Source organism: Calidris pugnax, unplaced genomic scaffold (genome assembly GCF_001431845.1).
Source record: "Calidris pugnax isolate Ruff unplaced genomic scaffold, ASM143184v1 scaffold196, whole genome shotgun sequence".
NCBI lineage: Eukaryota > Metazoa > Chordata > Aves > Charadriiformes > Scolopacidae > Calidris > Calidris pugnax.
The window spans coordinates 19091-41238 of record NW_015091042.1 but is presented as its reverse complement, the minus strand read 5'-3'; the positions used below and the strand labels follow the sequence as shown (position 1 = coordinate 41238).

The following is a 22148-nucleotide window of genomic DNA, read 5'->3' as shown; positions in this document are numbered from 1 at the left end:
CTTTGTGATTTATGATAAATGAGGGCTTGTTCCCCTAAATCCCCAGGTCGTCATTTGCTTTGGCAGGCAATGGAAGGAACAGAGCCAATTATGAAATAGAGACACGGTAAGCCTTGGGAGCTGGAACCCAAACACTTATTGCAGCTCTGTTTCATAAGTTATCTTGCTTAAAACTCATGTTTTAGATAATAAAGTAATAGGAAATTAATATGACAATGCATGCAGTGTCTTACTATAAAAAAAGGTTTGCCATTAAAAAAAATATATTAAAAAGTCATGCACTTGGACCCTGCATCACATGTACTATGCTTGCTAATTCCTCTCAGCTCAGGGATCCTTTCTGTTCCAAACATTGAGCATTTTCAAACAGCTGCTGCTTAAACGTGCAATCCTGGGAAAGATTTTTTACTATTTCTATCATTCTTCAAATAAGAAGTATCTTTACTAATGTTGTGCTGGCCTTAGGATGCAAAATGAACAGGATTCAGTGGTGAATCAGTGGCAGAAACCATAGTCGTAATGGGACTCGAGGAGGAATTTTCTAACTACTTTTGTATCTATTAGGCGATGACCTTATTTTCTGGGTATTCAATATCCACTTCTGGTAAGTGCTAAAATATCAGACCACAGGGTGGTTTTTGAAATAATTGCAAATGCTTATTTTAATATCTGTATTTGAACAGTAAGACCAAAATCAGTGCTATTTTCAGAATTCCTAGTGGTTCGGGGTAAATATTTCAGTGCTGCAAGTTTGAAAACTACTTCCTTAAACTAGAATAATCTGGTAGGTAACAACACAGTCATGTATTTCTAAAGAAACAGATTATGAAATTTACTTTTTGGAGCTCATACACAGCAGTTGAATGCATGCCTCATCTGGGAGTTGAATGGATGTGGAGGATTTTTCTTAATTTTAGATACATCCCCATAATAATATTTGTATGCTCCAGTATTCTAGACTATCCAAGCAGTATGGAATGGACATCTACCTAAAGAAAGAGTTTCTCCAGTACACGGGATCTGTGAAGGAACGAGGTGTACTTTACCTTCTGACATCATTGCCTCAGGTATAAAAAAATGTCAACGTTCAATAAGGAATAGATTAGTTCTGCTTCTCAAAAATGGAGCAGAATTAAAGATAATTTTACGCATAATGTCCACGGAATCGCTGTGTTTCTTGCCTTTTGAACCATTGTGCTGAACAACATGGATAGGTCTGCAAATATCTGCATGTAAAATACTTTACCACTTTATTTATATTTGCCTTTCTGCTGGTGAAATGCTTAGAAATATTTGAAAGAGAAGCTTGCAAAATGTAAGCATCAGCGTTTTCCTGTGGCATTTAGATGAAAGTGGTTTTATGCAAACTGTGGTTCTGACATGTCGAAACCACCAAATTTGAAGTGATGATGAAACTGAGTTACAATGGGTGATGAGAAGGATCTACATCACCAACTGATTTTGTAATTAATTTCAGTATCATTACATGAATAGCTTGTTTATCGTTTGTCGTGGGAGGTTATTGAGTCTCTGCAGCAATAGTAATTATAATTGGCATGACAGAGCAGCCCAGAAACAATGGTTAATCCTGCACTTTTGTAACAATATGAATAAATCTTTCTGTTAAAGGGAAACCTAAAATGAAAAAAATTTGCACAGGCAGAGGAGAGGGACCAGATATTGGCTCTGAGGGGCCAGATGTCATATCTTCTGGGGTCAGCTGGAGTTTTGCAGCTAATTCCAATGGAAGAAGAAATGAACCCAGAGGAATGCAGGAACAGAGATTGATCTTGTGCTGTCTTAGCTCCGTGTGTATGACCTGAGACCACACCAGACATGCATATACTGTATCCTAATATGACCAGCTAGTAGAGGAAAAGAAGGAAGTCAGATTGATCCAGAATCATACGGGACAACTTTGTGACACTGTATAACGTGCAATTAACCCTGTTTTTTAGGATCAGCAAAGAAAAGGGGTGATCGTGGCTTCGGACAGTAACTTTTCCATGGCTGTTGCTTACCACGCCTCAGAGCTCCGTATCCCAGTGTTTGTCATCATGTCAACCAGCACGTCCCCGGCCAGAGTGAGAATGTGCCGCGAGTACGGGGCCATGGTCATATCCTACGGCACTACGGCTAAGGATTCCCAGACCCACGCAAGAAGGCTGGCACAGGAGAACGGATACCTCTACCTCGAAGAGTGAGTGGAAAGTCAGGCTGATTAGAAAGATTAAATTAGATACCTGCGCAGCTCTGCAAGAACAATTAGTTTTACTAAAATTTGATCACAGATCGTCAAAATGTTCCCTTTCCCAGGGCATGGACAGTTACGTATTCCCAGGCACAAATCATGAGTCTTTCTATAGTGGTTGGGGATGGAAACCAAAACAAAACACACTTCCTCCAAATTAAGCAAACTTCATGATTAGGAATTACATGGGCTAGTATGATAATGGGATACATGTTAACTATCAACCTTGTCAGAAAGCCTTACGGCTAGCATTCAGTTTTGGTCTCTCTGTTTGGAGTAAGGTGGGTCAAAGCTAATCTTTAATGCAAAGGCTTCAGTGGCATAGTGTAGAGCAAGAGGAGGTTAGTGCTGTAAAATTTTTGCATGTCTAGTGTGACTGAAAAAATTGTGATTCTGCCTTGAAAAATGATAATTGAGAGGCTACTTCACATATATATTTAAAGCAGCTAAGGATAAGTATAAATTTGTTTGAGTTATTTGAGGTCATTGAACAAGCTGATATTCGATATTCTTCAGGTTCATGAACATCAGCTGATCTCCTGCCCTTTAGAATAGAACTTCTGAAATTCATTTTATTTCAGTTTAATTCTATCTTGCATGAAATGCCTGTCAATTTGGTCTCTGGATCTCCTTAACCAGCATTTCATTCTTTCCTTCCTGAAGTAGATATGACGTGACTGTCTTTGGTTTTACCTGCATGGGTAATGTCCTGTAGTCGGGTGTGTCAATGTCAGTTCTTCCCATTTCTTGAGTGCAATTAAAACACTGTGTTATGAAAATGATCACGCAAGAGTTCAATTCGAGGAAGAAAACTTTTTATCCAACTGCAGCTTCCTGTGAAATTCCAGGAAGGAAATGCGATTTTTCGAGTTGGAATTCAGTCATGAAATTTACGAAATAGCTGCTTAGGTAAGATGGGATTTTTAATAACTATAGATGTCCAGGACCTCATTACAAATGCAATGTGAAGGTTGCCAGTAAGTAACACAATACTTCTGGGATTATGTGAGAAAGATTGATTTGTGAATCAGAGAGGTAAGAGTGCTGCAGATTGATTTACACGCCTGCCTGCCTGCCTTCCTTGAGAGTCCATTTTTCCCTTGTGTAACTCCATATCAAAGTACTGATCAGACCCGAACCTCGTTCATTTATGATCTGGTTGGTCTGTTACTCTAGGAAGGACAGCCGATAGCTTTCTATCCCTTTGTTTGGAGAACAGGGGAAGGAGCCCGCTGGCTGCCGTGCCAAAATGCCACTGGGAAGCTGAAGCCTGACAACCCATCTTTGATTACTGATGTACAGCACGTTTCAGAATGGACAAATTTCCAGCTCTGACTCCAAGATGCTTATTTAAATCTGCAGTCTTGCAGGCGTTCTCTGCTCCTGTGCTGAGCCTCATGTCTAACCGTAATAAAAGCATAGCTTCCTCATGCCCAAACGTCCTGGGTCAAGTAAATCAAGTGAAGTCATTGCGTCTATAATTCTGTTTGCTTAGCTGTTTGCCAGAAAAAGCAGAGCAAACAGGCCTACAGAGTTCTCATATTTTTTGTTCATATATCATTCTACATTTACATCATTGCTAACTTTTAAATAAAAAGCGAAACAGCTTTTAGAAATAGATCCAGGTTGTCCATGTGACTGTTCAGCAGACTTTTCTTCAGTCTTTTGATTCTGTTTGTCCCTATTCTTCTCATTATATTACCTTTGCCTGAAAGCGTTTTACCAGTGAGTATTTTGGCACAACTAAATGCTTCTCTTACCCTTCCAGAGTCTTCCAGAGTAATGTGAAGGTATCAGATATTGGCCCTGCGTTGTGGAAAGACTTAACTCTGTAGCAATCTGTTTGGTATTTGTGAGGTTCAACGCAGTGCTTCAATGTCATGAAAATTCCCATTTATCACAAACACTAAATTCCACTGTAAAATATGGAGAAGGAGATCTCCTTTCGAGACTGCTTTTAGTTTGGACCGCAACATTTAAAATTTATGAAACTGAAGGATGTGGTGGCGATGGAATCATGACTTTTGTCTTGCCAGCTCTGTAAACAGCTGATGCTGGTAACAACAGAGGTACCTGCTCTTCAGCCTGAAGGCTATTTGAGAGGTTTGTCAATGGCACAAGTTTTCTCACAGTAGGTAACAGCACACGATGGCCTGTCTGAGGGCAGTGTCCTGTTGTGTCACCTCCTCCCCTCATTGTGCTGGTGATTTACTCTCGCATACATCTTTTTTGGCTGAACAATGTCTTTAAAGTAGTAGATTGAACTGCTATTGCATTGACAACTGTGAGCCCTGCTGAGCTGTGCCCTTCCTTCCCGCAGGGAGGACAGTGCTGTCTACCTGTCGGGGCTGGGAACCGTGGGGCTGGAGGTCTACGAGCAGGTGCCAAAGCTGGACGCGGTGATTTTCCCTGCAGGAGGCCACTGTGGCTTGCTGGCAGGGTCGGCTGCTGCACTCAAGCATCTCAACCCACACATTTCTGTAATTGTAAGTTTCCTTTCACCTATGAAGTGCTGCATCTTGGCAGCTTACACCACAGGTATTTTCAAAAGGCACTGGTACCTAGTGATAGCACTGCACTGGCATCTAATGATACATTGGCATAGACTGCCTATGCTGGGGATGGGGACTATCTGATCCTGTGGGCTTCACCGAGGAGAAGAGCCCCTGAGAGCCTGGGAAGTCTCCTGTCCCTAGGCTGCCTGGCTGAATTTAAGAAAAAAATGTGGAAATGCTCTTCCAAAGTAAATGAAATCCAGTTGTGTGTTTTGAAATAATTTCTTACAGATAAAGTTTGGCCCTAAATAAGCCACAGGATAAGGTCAGTGATAGCACAGTTATTACACGCTTTAAAATATTCTTTTTATTTGAAGAGGAAACTTTGTGTAGCTTTTTTGGTGTCCACTTTGGTGGTGACTCCTGTTATAACTGGAACAATAAAAAAGTGGCAACGCTTCTCTTCCCCAGGGCGTTGAATCTGAAAGTTTCCCTGTATTGCAACAGTCCTTAAAGGCTGGCCACCCAATTGAAGACCAGGCTTGCAGCAATCATCACTTCTATGGAGGTAAGAAAAGACATTATTCTTTTGAAGGTAAAATAAAGGTTGTAACTGATTTCTCCAACCATATGATTTTCTCACTAATTATATTCAAACATATTTTAAAGGAAATTTCTGAAGAGTTAGCAATTAATTCAAACCGTAAGAACAACTTCTGCCACGTTTTCCCTACCACCTCCCTGGGGTACAATACTGTTTCCAGTGCACTTGAAATGTTCAGGTGAATACTTGGAAATACGAGACTATTTATCAGACCACTGTGCTCACAAGCAACATCTTAACCAGTGAAGTCAGTGGGAGAATTCCTGTGTAAAAGAGTAATTTGTGAAAAGGCAGGAAAATGCAGTGCTTAAATATTTAGACTGTTCTGGGAACAACAGTGTTTATAAATAATACAGTTGTTTCCACATCATTTGCTCAAAAAACCTCAGCTGTTAAGCAATTTAAGAATATCCTGTTTACCTGTTGTTCAGATCTCTGGAAGCTTTGGGTTAAATGGGAGCTTTATAAACAAACAACTTTTAAACTCTCTGGGTAAGATCTGCCTGTCTCTGCACTCCTTTGGTAGCTGTCCTGTTGTAAATAACAAATCCAGTGCCACGCTTGCTGCTTCTCTCATTCAAGCTTCACTGAACAGCAAAAAGCACTGGGCTGCAGGGTTGCTATTCCAGTGCATCTATGCCAGTGAAGAATCATAATTTTCTTAAAGGGATCCAAAATGGCAAAATCTTCTTTGTCTCTTGTTACCAAGCACATTTTTGTTATATAAAAAAAAAATCAAGCAACTTAAGATCATATAACAGCAGTGTGTTGCACTCATTAAGGGCACAAAACAGTCAGGACTCTGAAAAATATTGAACTTGTCTAAAGCAGCCAGCTTCGTATTTTTGTCTTTTGAAATCTGCAGATGTGAGCGGACTTTGCTTTGGCAGCAACTCTTTGCAGCTGACTGGGAAACTTGTGGATAAAGTTGTTGCTGTGAGGTAGGTGAAGAAAAACAGGGGAATGAATAATAACTGGGTGAACATTGTATATGAAAAATGTGCTTCACCACCAGGGTATGGAGGTTCCTCTTGTACAGTGGAGAGAAGGTTGACAGGAGCTGCCATCATGCACACCCTGTCAGAGGATGGTGGTGGTGGTGGGGTGCTGTTCCTTCCAAGAGAGGCACTGAAGATGCTGAACCCAATCCCACGTATCACAGAATCATAGAATATCTCAAGTTGGAAAACACCCATAAAGGATTATGGAGTCCAACTCCTTGCTCCACACAGGACTACCTAAAACTAAATCATATGACTAAGAGTGTCACCCAGATTGACCCCTTTGGCCAGAACTTCCTCTGTGGCTCATACCTGGTCATGCTGTGGGTGTGAAACTTGTCCTTGTTGTCCTCTACAACACTTGAAGGCAGCCTTTGACAAAACTCTTCTAAATCTTTGCAGAAAGCACAAGTTGGCAGAATATACTTACCACTAGGATTTAGGTGGCACAATAGTTCTAGCAATAGTTCTAGATTGTCTTCTGCTTTTGGTAACTAGTCTTGTTTTATTTTGATGTCACTCTTTTGCCTTCAGAGAGGAGGACATCCTCGTTTCCATGCTGAGATTGCTGGAATATGAGCGAGCCACAGTCGATGCAGAAGGGGCCATTGGACTCGCAGCGTTGGTTGCGGGGAAGCTGCCCGAGTTGAAGGGTAAAAGGTAGGGCAGCTGTTGCAAACAGGGAACTGTGGAAAAAGTATGGGGGTGAGTGCCTTGGTCCCAGGAGATGGGGAGAAGCTACTGTTTTATGAGTGACGAGGCAGTTCCTGCCCCTGAACTGGCAATGGGCTTTTATCTGTGGCACCTACTTCAGGCTGAAGAGATCATCTACAGGTCAAAAGACCATGTAGAACAAGACAAATGCCAGCTTGGAAACCTGACAAATCTTGTCGTTCTCCTCTATTCTCAAATGGTTGGCAGAAAGGCAGTTACACACAGCTCCAGGAGGCACGGTCACATCTGCCAGGAGAGCGTCCTGCTCTTGTCAGCCTGTTGCCTTCTCTCACTCCACTTGTGGAAATCAGCCCTGTCTGTGGTGGGACAGGAGCTAGGTTGTCTTCTGCAGTCGCTCAGTGACACCTGCCTCCCAACCCCAAGAACTTCTGCTCAGACTCAATGGCATTACCCTTGTGCTTAGCGTTAAACCTGTGGGTAAGTGCCATCTTGCATCTGGGCTTGAGTACTCAGTACTTAAGCGGATTGAGCCTTGGCTCAGGACACAGTCCAGAATGTATTTAAACATACATGCACTTAAGACAAAATAAGTTTCCCAATGCATAGTATTGTATGCTAAAATACCGCTGAGGTGTTCTTCAGAAGAGGCTGACAGAGGACATACAGAGCAGCAACAGGTTTCAATTCAGTATCGCTAAAATAAAAGGGAAAATGGAAAGGTTTGGGTTTAAGAAGGTCAGGTTTGACTCTGCAGAGAGAGATTATCACGGGTTAACCATGTGGCTCTTCACTTGCTCTTCAGACATTTCTGCACTCATTTTGCAGGGTTGAGATCGATTTAATTAATGGTTATAGAAAGCCTTGAACATACATGTTATCTAACCATTAAGAGGCTGAGACTCAGAACTTCCAGAGGAAAATGATGTCACATTTTTTAAATTTGAAACAGGCCTAGAATTTTCCAGCTAATTATCTCTAACCAAACGAAAATCTCCAGGAAATGCAAAATGAAAACAAAGTTTCAGACCAACAAATGCAGCCAGCCTCTAGGCTCCTGCTGCCTGCCCACGATTGATGCTGAGAACCAGGATCCCCCCTGACACGAAACACATATTTATTGGAGGGCAGTCCTCGCAGATCTTAAGCTGATATTGAATACAGTGTCTGTGATTTATGGTCCCTTTGCAGAGACAAGTACTAATCAAAAATCCTGTTTTTCTCTCTGTTTTCAGAGTGGCAATTGTTATATGCAGTGGGAACTTGGAGTTACATTTGCTGCAGCAGTGCATAGCTCGTGCCCTGACCCTCGATAACAGGGTGTGCAGGTTCTCCCTGGTGCTTTCTGACTGCCCAGGAGACATTTCAAAGCTTCTGGAGATTTTGGCTCGGGAAGAAGCAAGGTAAATCAGACTAATAGTAGGGAAATATAATTGCAATAGTGCAAAGATTATTAAAGATTTGGACATGTTTCCCAATGTTCTCTGAAGGCAAGTCTGTAAGTAACTAATTAATCAAAGGGTTTTTTTCTTCTTATGTTTCAGAAAAACTTTATTTCTTTCATTTTTGTTCCAAAATGAAAGCACCTTTGCAGCTTAGAATAAGCGTGTGATACAGAAAGCAGCAAAGGGAGCTACTGTCCAAACTACTTTACAGGGACAAAGGATTGTTGTGATCTCTAATTTATCCCTTATTTGATCTAGAGTTTTGGATATCAAACAAGAACGTACATTTGTGACATCGGAGCTCTTCACTGTCGAGGTAAGATGAGATGCAATTTGAGTTTCTCTGGCGGTACTGACCTCCCTTAGCTGGTTCTCTTTTCCTGTATCTCTGTGTGACTGTTGAAGTCCAACAGAGTGAGCACAGTGAATCACGCAGCAGTGTGATAATTTCTTCTGTGTTACACAGCATCTTGCTTCACCAAACACTTGACAGGCATATAAATAATACAGGACCTGTTTTACCTGCTGTTGTGACACCGTGGGTGAAATACTCCAGCTGTTACTATTGCAAACCTTCCTTACGTGCGTGGCGGTGTGCCGGAGGTGGTGAGCAACCTGCAGCATCCGTCCAGAACCTGAAGAGCCAGCTGTGTAAGCTGGCTGTAATTATCTGAGATCAACTTGCCTTAAAGCAATGTGGAGAACACCCTTACTCTTAAGGAATCCTCATTTTTAACTAGGGCCTCAGTTTTCTACCTTATCCACAAAGAGCACAGAGCAAAATCATTATTCCTTTGTTGAGTATTTGGTGCGGTGACAGTGAGGAGGTGTCCTCAGTTAATGGCACCTCAAAAGGATCATTTGTCTCGGGGCATGTATCTTATTTCAACTGGTTTGGCAAAGGTGTGGTTCCACTGATTTCATGCTACTGCTGTCTGAGTCCAACCTGACTTTGTGAAATCACAGATGGAAGTCAAATTAGAGATCTTTGCTGAACAGGCTCATAACTAGAATTCGGTAATGCTATTGAGTAAGAAAGTTCTTCCATTTTGGCATTTAAATCTAATTTCCCACCTGGATACAAAAACCTGTTCGGTATTTTCACTTGCGGATATAAAGAATAGGTTAGATTAAAGATGACTTTAGCAAAGGACTACAGTGAAGTTCACGAAAGCATTTGGAACATGATATTATCAGTTTTCTCAAGTGTCTAGAACTAAAATTACATTGTTCCACAGCGTGTGGTAAAGATAGGCCAGCTGTGACTGTTCTGGGTAACTCGAAGATAACATGACACTGATTATCACGGGGCAGACAAACGCCTCAGAGGCAGTGACTAACTTAGCTCTGAAAATCTTTTTTACCAAAGTCAAGATTTGAGAAACCCTGTAACTCTTCTAAAGTTTTCAATGTGATTTTTATGAAGTAAGGCTCGTGATTTTTATTAATGCTACTAAATCAATTAAACAAAATCTGCTGTCTTAGTTTTTGATTGAGAATGTTGGAATAATTTTCCATTGCTCTTGCAACCTTGTCCAATGAGGCACTTTTATCAGAATCTGTAGTAAATACAGTCTCTGAATGAAGAAGTGCCACGTGCTATTGTCTGCACTTTAAACACATTGGATTTTCACTGACTGTCCACTTGAAGAATCTGACACTGTTGCACTACAAGAGGATTGAAGGGAGGAATTTGCATCCGGGAATAATTTAATTGGGTGTTGGATTTGCATGATGGCTTTTAATGTGACTAACTTAGCTCTGAAAATCTTTTTTACCGAAGTCAAGATTTGAGAAACCCTGTAACTCTTCTAAAGTTTTCAATGTGATTTTTATGAAGTAAGGCTCGTGATTTTTATTAATGCTACTAAATCAATTAAACAAAATCTGCTGTCTTAGTTTTTGATTGAGAATGTTGGAATAATTTTCCATTGCTCTTGCAACCTTGTCCAATGAGGCACTTTTATCAGAATCTGTAGTAAATACAGTCTCTGAATGAAGAAGTGCCACGTGCTATTGTCTGCACTTTAAACACATTGGATTTTCACTGACTGTCCACTTGAAGAATCTGACACTGTTGCACTACAAGAGGATTGAAGGGAGGAATTTGCATCCGTGAATAATTTAATTGGATGTTGGATTTGCATGATGGCTTTTAATCAGCATGGGGGAGGCTATGGGATAATTAGATGTTAAGTACAAAGCAGTGATCCAGTTTTATAGACCTCAGTGACTTTGGAGGCAGCTCTATCTGGTGACACCTGTTGAATTGTGAAGCTTTGCTTTGAAAACTTAAACAAGGTTAATCAAAAAGGGTAGAATATGGAATTTATCTTCAAGCATCAAAATGAATTTGCTCTAACCAGATGCAGAAAAATTTACATATTTTCATAGTAAAGCTAATACGTGCGGGGGAAGTTTTGCTTTTTTTTCTTTGTTGCTTGTAAGGGCTATCTGTAGTAAATACAGTCTCTGAATGAAGAAGTGCCACGTGCTATTGTCTGCACTTTAAACACATTGGATTTTCACTGACTGTCCACTTGAAGAATCTGACACTGTTGCACTACAAGAGGATTGAAGGGAGGAATTTGCATCCGGGAATAATTTAATTGGGTGTTGGATTTGCATGATGGCTTTTAATCAGCGTGGGGGAGGCTATGGGATAATTAGATGTGAAGTACAAAGCAGTGATCCAGGTTTATAGACCTCAGTGACTTTGGAGACAGCTCTATCTGGTGACACCTGTTGAATTGTGAAGCTTTTCTTTGAAAACTTAAACAAGGTTAATCAAAAAGGGTAGAATATGGAATTTATCTTCATGTTGGATTTGCATGATGGCTTTTAATCAGCGTGGGGGAGGCTATGGGATAATTAGATGTGAAGTACAAAGCAGTGATCCAGGTTTATAGACCTCAGTGACTTTGGAGACAGCTCTATCTGGTGACACCTGTTGAATTGTGAAGCTTTTCTTTGAAAACTTAAACAAGGTTAATCAAAAAGGGTAGAATATGGAATTTATCTTCAAGCATCAAAATGAATTTGCTCTAACCAGACGCAGAAAAATTTACGTATTTTCATAGTAAAGCTAATACGCGTGGCAGAAGTTTTGCTTTTTTCTTTGTTGCTTGTAAGGGCCAAAGCCCTGTGTCAGCAAAGCATTTTAAGCATTTGCTACTACAGCAGATCTGCAAAGAACTTTGTATCATTTTCATCAGGGTAAATCACAGCACATTAAATTGAGCATGCTTTTAAACTTGGATCAAGAATAAAAATTATTGTATCCCACCTCTTTGGGCAACCTGTGCCAGGGTTTAACCACTATCTAGTTTAAATCTTCCCCCTTTTAGGTTAAAAATCAAGGGACCTTTGAAGGTCATCTAGTCCAACTCTCCTGCAAGGAATCACAGTTTGGGTTGGAAGGGACCTTTGAGGGTCATCTAGTCCAACTCTCCTGCAGGGATCAGGGACATCTTCCACTAGATCAGGTTGCTCAGAGCCCTGTCCAACCTTGACCTTGAACGTTTCCAGGGATGGGGCACCTACCACCTCTCTGGGCAACCTTTGCCAGGGTTTAACCACTATCTAGTCTAAATCTTCCCCCTTTTAGGTTACCCCTTGTCCTGTTACAACAGACCCTGCTAAAAAGTTTGTCCCCATCTTTCCTGTAGGTCATCTTAAAGTACGGAAAAATCTTCCCCCTTTTAGGTTACCCCTTGTCCTGTTACAACAGACCCTGCTAAAAAGTTTGTCCCCATCTTTCCTGTAGGTCGTCTTAAAATACGGAAAGTAAGGTCTCCTTGGAGCCTTTTCTTCTCCAGGATGAACAACCCCAACTCTCTCAATAGTAAGAAAGCCCTTACAGCTATACCCATTCCACTCTTACACATATTTTCAACTGTGGATCTAGATGAAGTGTTTGACAGAGCAGAGCAGTGAGTGAAGTGGCTAATTTGAAACACTAAATCAGTCCTGTCAAGATTGTCATCTTAGTATTTAATCATCCTTTCATATTTGCCCTTTCATTTTTAAAGGAGGGAAACTTGGCTTCTAGTCACTGCTTATCAGGAAGATAGAGGATTTTGTTGTTCTTTTTTTCCCTCGCGTGAAATGTTTTGCTGGGTTAGTGTTTGTTCATCTGGTTGCATGCTTGGAACGCTCCATGGGAAGATCCTTGCTGATAGTTTGATTGCGTGGAGTAGTAAGGACTTTATAAAAGGAAGCCTTATGTTCAAATTACAGTTCTGGAAAAACAACTTTTAGAACATTTTACTGGCAAAAATAAGAGATCTTTTTTAGTTAAAAAAAAAAAAAAAAAAGAATTATGGAGGCATTTTTTATCTTCTCTTTTGGCTGCTGATAAGAAATCACAGTTATCAAATTTTATGACCAAAAAAAAGAAATCTTTTTTAGTTAAAAAAAAAAAAAAAAAAGGATTATGGCTACATTGGGTTCAACTGGTTCTTAATGAAGTGCCTGGTGCAGCTGGTAACATTCTTTGGAACAACATGGGAGTCTCTTTTGGACACTGCCTGCTCACACCTCCTGCTTAGATTCTCTTTCCTTGTGGCTCGTACCGCATTTCTGTCTTGCAGAGGACTACACCCTAATTCACTCTTACCTGAGCACTTAGGAAATGGCTTCCAAAGTCCCACTATTGAAATAGATAACTCTTAGCAAATCATACAAATAACTACACTGGTAGGCTTCAGATTTTACAGCTGCTGAAGCTGGCTAGATGACCAGGAATATCCAGTCAGAAATAAAGATCAGAGCTAAGGAAAAAAAATCATCGAATATCACCTGCTAACTGGATATAGAGATCTAAAGGATTACCTGGTTTGTGAGAGGAAGCTACAACTTGCTTCTGTGAACTTTCCCTACCCTTTATCAGTAATATTCCTCGGATTCAATGTGGAACAATTTATCACTTCAATTGCTTCCATCTATAAACCTCTTTATAACCATTTAAATCCCTTTAATTTCATATTATTAGTACATATTTTGTATTATTACTACTCAGAGAGAAGGCGATGAGCAAAATCAATAAGCAACTTAATAAGGAAAGCACTATGTTTGCTGTGAAGCCATGGAGGCTCTGCTATGGAGCAGCCGCTTGTCTGCTCTGTGGTGCCTCATATTTGGACTGAGGCATCTCAGCTGAAAAAAAAAATACCTTTGAGCTCATCAAGTTTCTGAGAAAATTTCAAGAAAAGTCTTCTCCTCACCACTTGAACTCCAGCATAATCAGACTGGAACAGGGTCCTAGAACAGAGCAGCCAGGGCCTGCAGGGTCTTGAGGTGCTCCAGCAGCTTGGCAGAGAAGCAGCTACGGTGGCAGTTTCCCCTCTGACCTCAGTCCTGTTTGAAGTTATGGGGTTGTCTGGTCTGTTCTCTTCACACCTCTTGGGAGCTTAACTCTGCTGTGGTTTTAAATAACTCGGAGGACAGCAGTTGTGAAAAGAACATCCATGGCATTACTTCTCTCTCTGACTGTACAACAAAATACTAATTCGTAAATCAATTGTTGCCTTTTCTTTATGATAAGATGACACGCTGTCCCAGTGGTGCTGGGTTTCTTGGCTTACTCTAGGTGGTACAATACCTGTTTTTTCCATACAGTTATTCACCTCAGGCCATAACTCATGAATTTTTTTTAGTCTGCTCGGGACAATTTGAGTAAATTCCTTTGGGCCAACTTGGGTTTTGTAAAAGGCCAGAGGAGAATATTTCGGATTAGTTGCCAACATATTCCATGTTATTGTCTTGTGAAGGGAATATAGAGGAGCACACAGCTGTCCAGCTATGAGAAGGATGCTATCATTCCTAAAGAATTTCCTGCATGACCCGGGGAAGGCACTGTATCCATGCTTCTGTTCCCCCTCTGCAAAATGGAGATGTTTAGAGTGGGAAGTTCAACAATACATTTCTTCTGAGGCTCTCCAGAATAATTCAGTTGTTTGCTTTAATGCCATTCCCCCTGGTACAGAACAGCCTGCCCCAGTTGTAGAAGTAAGAACCTGACTCCAGGAGGCTGTGAGAAGACCTGTTGGATTATTATCTGCCTTAGGTAATGCAACGGTGACTTGTTTGTGCTCGTGTTCACCGACCTGAATGCAGGAGCGTGCCAAAAGATAAGGGCACGGGTTGCACAACCACGTGACAGCTACGGGAGCTGTTGCCCTCTTTCTCAAGCATTGCATTGCACTGACCTTGGGGACTCTCTGGCAGCTGATGCCCAAACCATAAACTGATGTGCTACTACCAAATACTGTAATGTCCAATAACCTGCACTGGGTGATTACTGAATAATTCAGAAAATTTCCAAGTTGTTGACTTCTTTATAGAAATGAAAAGCGCTGCTTTATTTATAGGACTGAAACCAGTGTACTTAAATAAAGTTTTCATTTCTAACTCCAGTGGTCTTCATGCAAACAAACCTGTAGTGTAGCTGAGCATGGTGTATCTTGAGTACTAAGTTATGTGAATCCTCCAAGACCAAAAGCTTAGAAGGTGAATATAGTTTCTAGGATTAAAAACATGGGATACAAAGGTTCAGTGGATGAGTCAGGGACATGAGGAATTGTACTGCCTGGTTATGATCTGATTTTACATGGAGCCTGGAAAAGCACAAAAGACTGAAAACTTTTGATTGAGCAATGGTACTAATATTTCCTCTGCTCTCTAGCACTGGCTCGGCATGTCCACCCAGTATCTTTATTTGGACACACAACCTACAGGTATCAGACATCAGGGAGCTGAGAGGCATGGCAAATACTTTTTTAATATATAGGAAAATATGATTTAAAAGGCTAAGTGCCCACTTGTGAGGTTAAAGGGGAGCAGAGGTGCCCAAATTTTTCAGCACAGAACTTTGCAAATTTCCTCTTTTTCTGGAGTTAAGAATTTTCTTCTCTGAAATGGAATCAATTCCTATGAATATTTTAATTTATGCATCTGAATTTTGGTGTTGCATAGGGTAATAACTTGTGATCAATTTTTTTGCTTTTTTTCAACTTTTGTCCTGCTTCCTCAATTATTTCTAGTTATTAAACAAAACCCATGAGACATCAATAGTCAGTGAAGACTGTTCTGCCTTCCATTACTTATAGGCATGCTATAAAAAAACCCCTACAGGCTGACTAAATCCTTAGCCAGAACTCTAAATACAGTAAAAGATTCACCTGGCTGGTTATTTTAACAGTCTTACAGGACCAGATAGTTTTTTCATAATTATTACTTTTTGTTCCAGCAATGATATAATATGCAGGAGAGAAATGCATAAGATGTACTCAGTTTTTGTTGGTTTTTGTGGGGTTTTTTGATATATAGAAAAGTAAGGTCTACTGTGCAAACATAGTCCTGCAGTCAATGAGAGCTCTGCTGGATCAAAGCTTGTGTCTAGTACTGAGGGCTTATGGGTTTGAAATAAATTTAAAGTTCTCTCTAGTTGTCGTGGAGTGTAAGAAACATCAGGCAATAGGTTTTGTCATTTGTTCTTAAATACGACCAATTTGGAGTGCTAACTTAGTTCATCAGTAGGTATGCCACCTCCTGTAGGTAGCAGTACTCAGGTGACTGTTCATCCTAGATAGATATAATCCTCATGTACCTGCCCATGAATATGAAGATTGCCCTGTTGGGCACTTGTGTAAATCATAGTTCCCAGGTGGAACAAATAAGAGAGAGGAGTTCTGCGAAGGTAAAATTGCAGTGAAAATGGGATTAATCCAAGCAAGAAAGCAAATCCTTGCCTTGTTGTTTAGATTTGTAGCTACTCTAAGTGTGGACTAATTCTCTGTTCACTCTTGCAGTGAGCAAATGTTTTCTCTTCCTCTATTTGACAAGTGCAACACATCAGGTAAATTTCTGGAGTTGTTTATTGTTTCTGCTGCTGCTGTTATTACTTTTATAATACAGCCCAGCATATTAATGGATAGATCACGTGTTGGATGCTGTGCGTGCACGGAACAAAAAAGACAGCATTTATCCAAACTGTTTACAAGCTCTCTGTCTCCAGTCTATCCGTGTCTATCTGGCTTCAATCATGAGCAGAGAGCAAAGGGCAGAGGAGAGGACAGCCAGCTCTGTAAATCCAAGTGCTTTCCCACACGTGGTCCCGGGGCAGAGCAGCTGCTGCTGCCAAACAGGCAACGCTGAACCTGGCAGGTCCGGGCTGGTCCCAAGTGCAGCAATCCCTTTGCTCAGGACAGAGCAGGCACGACTGCTGTGGAAGGAGGGAAAGGTGGATTTTTTTTTTTTAATTACAGACTCCGTGAGAGAGGAGTGCGTGCTCTTGAAGATACGACTGCAAAGCTTTAGGGATTTCATATGAGCTGGAGGGTGGATAATGGGTGTTCGGTACCCTGGTGCCTAGATATCCTTTAGATACTTTTCCCAATCTTTGTGTTCTCTTCTCTTCCCTCATTATTAATTGCTTTCTGTGGCTGGTCCTCCTCTTGAGACTAAATCCCACTTTTTCAGAGGAATAAAAAATTAGCATCTAATTAGTGTTCCAAAGAACCAAACTAGAGTAGAACTATGTTCAGGATAAGAGGTGAAGAATTACAAAAACTGATCAGAAATGTGGCTGATTTCATGATGCATATCTAAGAAGCTATAGCCAGTTTTCTAATTAAGTGAGCTCATGGCTGTTTAGAATAACCTGCATTTAGTGTTTTATCTTCTCATTCAACAGTTTTGCTAAAGGCTTATTGTTACTTTAAGCTCATTCCAGGAAACTATGAATTCGCATAGCTCATATTTAGAAATATCCTCATAAACATATTTGAGACACTTTTATTTTTTGCCTTGTTGCTTTCTGTAAAGGATGCAGCTCTGGTAGGAACATTTTACAGGGCATGTGTCTCTAGCAGTCCACCTTAAGGTGGTTACCATGACCACTTTTTTCTCTATTCTCTGTAGATTTGCCTGTTACAATGAACGGTCTGTTGTTGCATCATGACTCATCTTGGATCTTTTCCTCGCTAGATTTCCATGTTTCTGTGAGGTCTTTTTTCCACATGGCACTTTCAACATTAGTGATAATTCCAGCAGGGTCAGAGGTGACAGAAATTAGCAGTCTAAAATTGCTCCAGCGTGGGGTCCTCCATGGACTGCAGGTGAATATCTGCTCCACCGTTAACCTCCATGGGCTGCAGGAGGTCCATGCTCTGCTCCATCACCTTGAGCACGTCCTCCCCCTCCTTCTTCACTGACCTGGGTGTCTACAAAGTTGTTTCTCTCACATATTCTCACTCTTCTCTCCAGCTGCAATTGCTGGGTTGTTTTTTTCTTCCCCTTCTTGAATATATTCTTCCCAAAGTGCTACCACAATCACTGATGGCCAGCAGTGAGTCCATCCTGGATCCTGCTGGCATTGGCTCTGTCAGACAGGCAGCTTCTCACAAAAGCCCCCCCTGTAGCCCCCCCCTGCTACCCAAACCTTGCCACGCAAACCCAATTGCAAAGGCTTGAAGGATGGAACAAACGCTGCCCAGAAACACGGGAAATGGGGTGAGGTGGCAGCTGCACCACGTACATACCCCAGGGAATGGAAAAGAGAAGCTGCTAATGGAATGACTTCAGGGAGGCCAACACCAGATGAGTACTTGCCCAGAGCCAGAAAAGGATCAGCCTATCTTCTTCAAACTTTGAAGGCAATAAAGTAGGGCTGTTGGAAGGTTTTTAGACCATGCAGAAGGGTTGGAAGAGTCCCAGATGTCTGCAATGTCAGTTTTACCTGCTTAGATAGGGGATGTGCGGTCCAGAGTTTTTGCATTGAACTGATCATTTTGCTTTTACGAGTGTATTTTAGGATTGAGTTGGCAATGCCTTTGTCTGAGATCGCTGCCATGCCTTCAGGAATGTTCCTAATTCTTTTCCCAGGTCACCTGCACCTTGGAGACCAGAGACAAGATCCACACGGCCCAGCTGAAGAACGCGCTCTTGGAACGCTACCCCACAGCTGCCTGGACCGAGCGGTGATGGGCACAGCACGGGGGCAAGGGCCGAGGTCCTCTGATGAGTATTTTACAGAGCCCTAATCTTGAGGCATTCAGAACAAATATCGTCTTTCAAAGCTGAACAGTTAGCGAATAGTTTCAGGATATTTATTTCCTGCTCAAAATGTAGTGAATGTCCTTGGGAATAAAGTTAAACTCCAAACTTTAGCTTAGCTAAGGGAAACTTCTAGTCTCTGCTGGTGTTGGAATTCAATGATTCATTATCAGCTGGCAGTCTGGATTTTGGCTAGTGTGTAGGATCCGAATGGCATTCAGTTAATAAACGCAAAGAAGGCATGTTTGCTTTACATCTGAATAGAGACCTCTCAAAGGTCTTTTGATTCTGATGCCCTTAGTTAAAGTAATGCAGCTCCTTCTGCTGGAGCTCCATACTGCTAATGTAGTAATTTTTCATTTCCAAGCCAGAAGAAGTTCTCCATTTGCTGAATCTGCTTAGGAGATATATAAACGTGTGTGGGTGTGGGTTTGAACACACTTCTGTTCTGATCTTTGCTATCATGTGAAGAAAAACTATGCTGATAAAATGCAATCTAAAAAAAACACACAAAAAAAAAAACCTTGGAAGATAAAAGCCAATATTGTACTGGCTTTTTTGTTGTTGTTGTTGTTGTTTTTCTCCAAGGGAAAAGGATGCTATTTATAAAGTTCCAAAAGATTTTATGGTAATAAAAAAATCAAACACATGCTGAATGTGATTAGACCTCGTATACAGAACACAAATGTAACTCTTTCCTCAGCATAAAAAGTAGCATATAAAATGGCTTGTGTTTCTTTATAAAAAGGGGTCTCTCTACCCATGTGAATTTTGTAATTAGCATTCCACTGATCATCTTAGTCTGCCTAAAACAGACTCTATCCATCTCACCTGACAGATTAAGTTCACTGTTAAGAGTGAAATATATTTAAAGACCGCATGTTAATAGCCCAAGGCAGTGCTAGGAAAAGAGGAAGCCTAAGTCTTAGGCACATGGCTAATGCAATTAACAAAGAACACATTGACCTAAATACCATTTTCATCACTACAGACAGAGACCAACTAATACAGTAACAGAGTGGGGTGGCAAAAAATAGAAGAGAAATTCAGGCCCACTTCTGAGCGTGTGTACAACAGTCACCTTTCCACATGGGCAAAATTCAATTTAAGGCCACCTGCAACAGAGCCAATATATGCCATTCCACTTGGCCAAATTTAATCAGGCTCAACTCAAATTTTGGGTGTAGGTAGTTTAATGAGAGGTCTTAATCCTGCCTCTAGCATATCAAGTTAATAATTAGTAGGTAAAATAAATATGATGTAGTTAGCAGTGCCCTAGCAGAGCCCAGATGAAAATCCAGCAGGATCAGAGCGAGCATCTCCAGAGGCTGCGTGGGATCAAATCATTCCAGTTCCCACATGCAGAGCTGGGTGCGGTGTTGCTTCGTGTCCATGAAAACCAACTTTTACTATAGTTTTTTGGGGAGAAAGATGCCGCAAGCCCATAGTGATGCTCCTTTGTTGTCATATTATGGTTTATAAATTGAGCTTCCACCTTTAGTCCTCCCCTGCAGTAAGGCATGTGCTTGCTGGTACATTTCCTTTCCTGGCTCTGCAGTGGGAAACTTTTGTCTCTAAAGCACAATCAACAAGTCTCATGTGGAAGAGGAGATGTCCTGAGGCAGACAAAAGCTTTCCCTGCTCCCTCTTAACTCTAGTCCATCTGCAGGCTGGGAAGGGCATCATCCAGAGAGTTAGAGCAACCTAAACAGAAGGTCCCCATGGACTGAAAATAATGAACTGCATATCAAATCTTAGACAGATCTCATCTGTATTGTATCTACTACTTATGGCTATCCAGCTATATCTATAACTTAACTTGTGCCTGAAAGGTGGGACAAAGAGGGCAGCGTTCTGTCTGTCTCTGCAGTATTTTTTTTTTTACAAATCATCTGCTCCTTTTTACTGTGGCTCATGAAGGAGCAGGACTAGAGAAGAGACTCTCACGGATGGTGGACAAATAACAGAAGTTCATTAATTTGGTCTGTTTTTTGGAGGACCATGTTGGTTTGCACACAGAAGGAAAAACTGTTGATGTCCTAATGGTTAGTTTCTTTCCCTTCTTGTCATCCACTGGATGGACACTGGGCTTGGTCTCCAGAACATGTCCTGTAAATCACAGTCTGTCAGACACAAGTCCTTTCTTCACAGTCAGAAGAGTTTAAGAAATCTGTCTAGAAATACGTGATGACAGACTACATATTGTGTATGTGTTACTTCCATTGAAACAAGCGATGAACCACATCATCAAAGAGCAGATCTGGAGACACAAAACCACTATAAATAAGGGTCTAATTATCCCCTCATATTTCTTGGCAAAAGTCTCAGAAGAAAATGGGACTCTATAACCAAAGTTCTCAGTAGTGACCAACAGCTTCTGCTGTCCGAGTCCTTGGTTTATCACTTTGCATTATCCTGGACTTTATTTTTCTGGAAGCTCAGAGCATTAACAACTTCTTTCCTAATCAGTGGTTAGCGATTCTCCACAAAACTGGGGCAAGAGAGGTAGCAAATAGAGCAACCAAAAATCAATGCACTCAAATTCACTGTATGATTTTTGAAAATGTGTTTTAAGGGAAAAAAGTAAAAAAAAAAAGGAAAGTGTTATCTAGAAGTTACTTAAAATATCAAACATGGTTTTATTTTTATTTTGTTAAGTATAAACATAAGTTGTAAATCACTCTTCAGTGGTAAGCACTTTACATGTGAAAATAATGATACCAGAGTTGATTTCCATTCTATATTGCTTTTGTGCAAGTCCATTGGCTTTAAAAACAGGATGAAATACTTCCAAGGGAAAAGAAAAAATCAAAATTCAACATTTAAATGAATGTATGTATTTGGAAAGAATACTGAAAAATCTGTGCTGCTAACTTTTTTGCGTTATGAAATATAATGGGACTGCGGCATTTCAAAGATCTAATAATGTGTTTTTAAATGTTTCATTTAAAAATGTATTTTTATATAGAGTGTTCTCACATACCTTGAAAAAAATAACTGATTATGTAAAAATTTCACAAATTCTTAAATCAGCAAAATGTAAATCTAAGCACTGTATTTATCTGAAAAATAATTAAAATTATGCTATGCCACCTCAGCAATGAAAGATTTGTCATTCTCTCACGTGGTACTGATAGTAGCCTTGCATTTAAAAATTCAGAGTTCATTTTTTGCCCTTTCTCTGTCATTGACATGGACACGAAATCCACCTCATTCGTGCCCACCGAGCTCTGGGCTGCCCCGGGGAGGTGAGCGTGGTTGGGCAGGACCTGCTGCTCCTGCCTGGGGAGTGGGACAGGAGCCTGCCCCACCACTCCCCAGCGTGGCAGGGTAAGCAGCTCGCCTTCCTGGCTTGGAAAGAGACTCTGTTTCCCGTACTGGGCCAGGTGGGAACACCACCTTGCTTGTACCTGGCTGTGTTCCTGGGCACTGTGTAGAGTCTGGGTGCAGAGGTATCCTTGGCTGGGTTTGTGTGGGTCAATTAGGTCGATGATATCTGGTGAATCGGATCTCAGAGATGCTCATCACAAATATTGTGAACTTTGGCAAACCAGTCCTTCAATTTCAGGGTGCAGCAGACTCCACCACGTTCGTGTCTCCAGTGGAAGAGGAAGTTTTGACCCC

At 41.0% G+C, this 22148-nt stretch overlaps 1 protein-coding gene across 1 annotated transcript; it reads left to right on the top strand.

Annotated features, from left to right (window-relative positions):
• The first annotated feature begins 552 nt into the window (after nt 1–552).
• Nucleotides 553–21621, top strand: LOC106896396 (L-threonine dehydratase catabolic TdcB-like). Its single transcript, XM_014956369.1, has 9 exons — nt 553–1067; nt 1959–2200; nt 4572–4737; nt 5218–5314; nt 6216–6291; nt 6886–7011; nt 8259–8426; nt 8727–8784; nt 18354–21621. Exons 1-9 carry the CDS (start codon nt 942–944, stop codon nt 18450–18452), a joined length of 1158 nt encoding a protein of 385 aa, XP_014811855.1. The 5' UTR covers nt 553–941; the 3' UTR covers nt 18453–21621.
• Nucleotides 21622–22148: the final 527 nt, after the last annotated feature.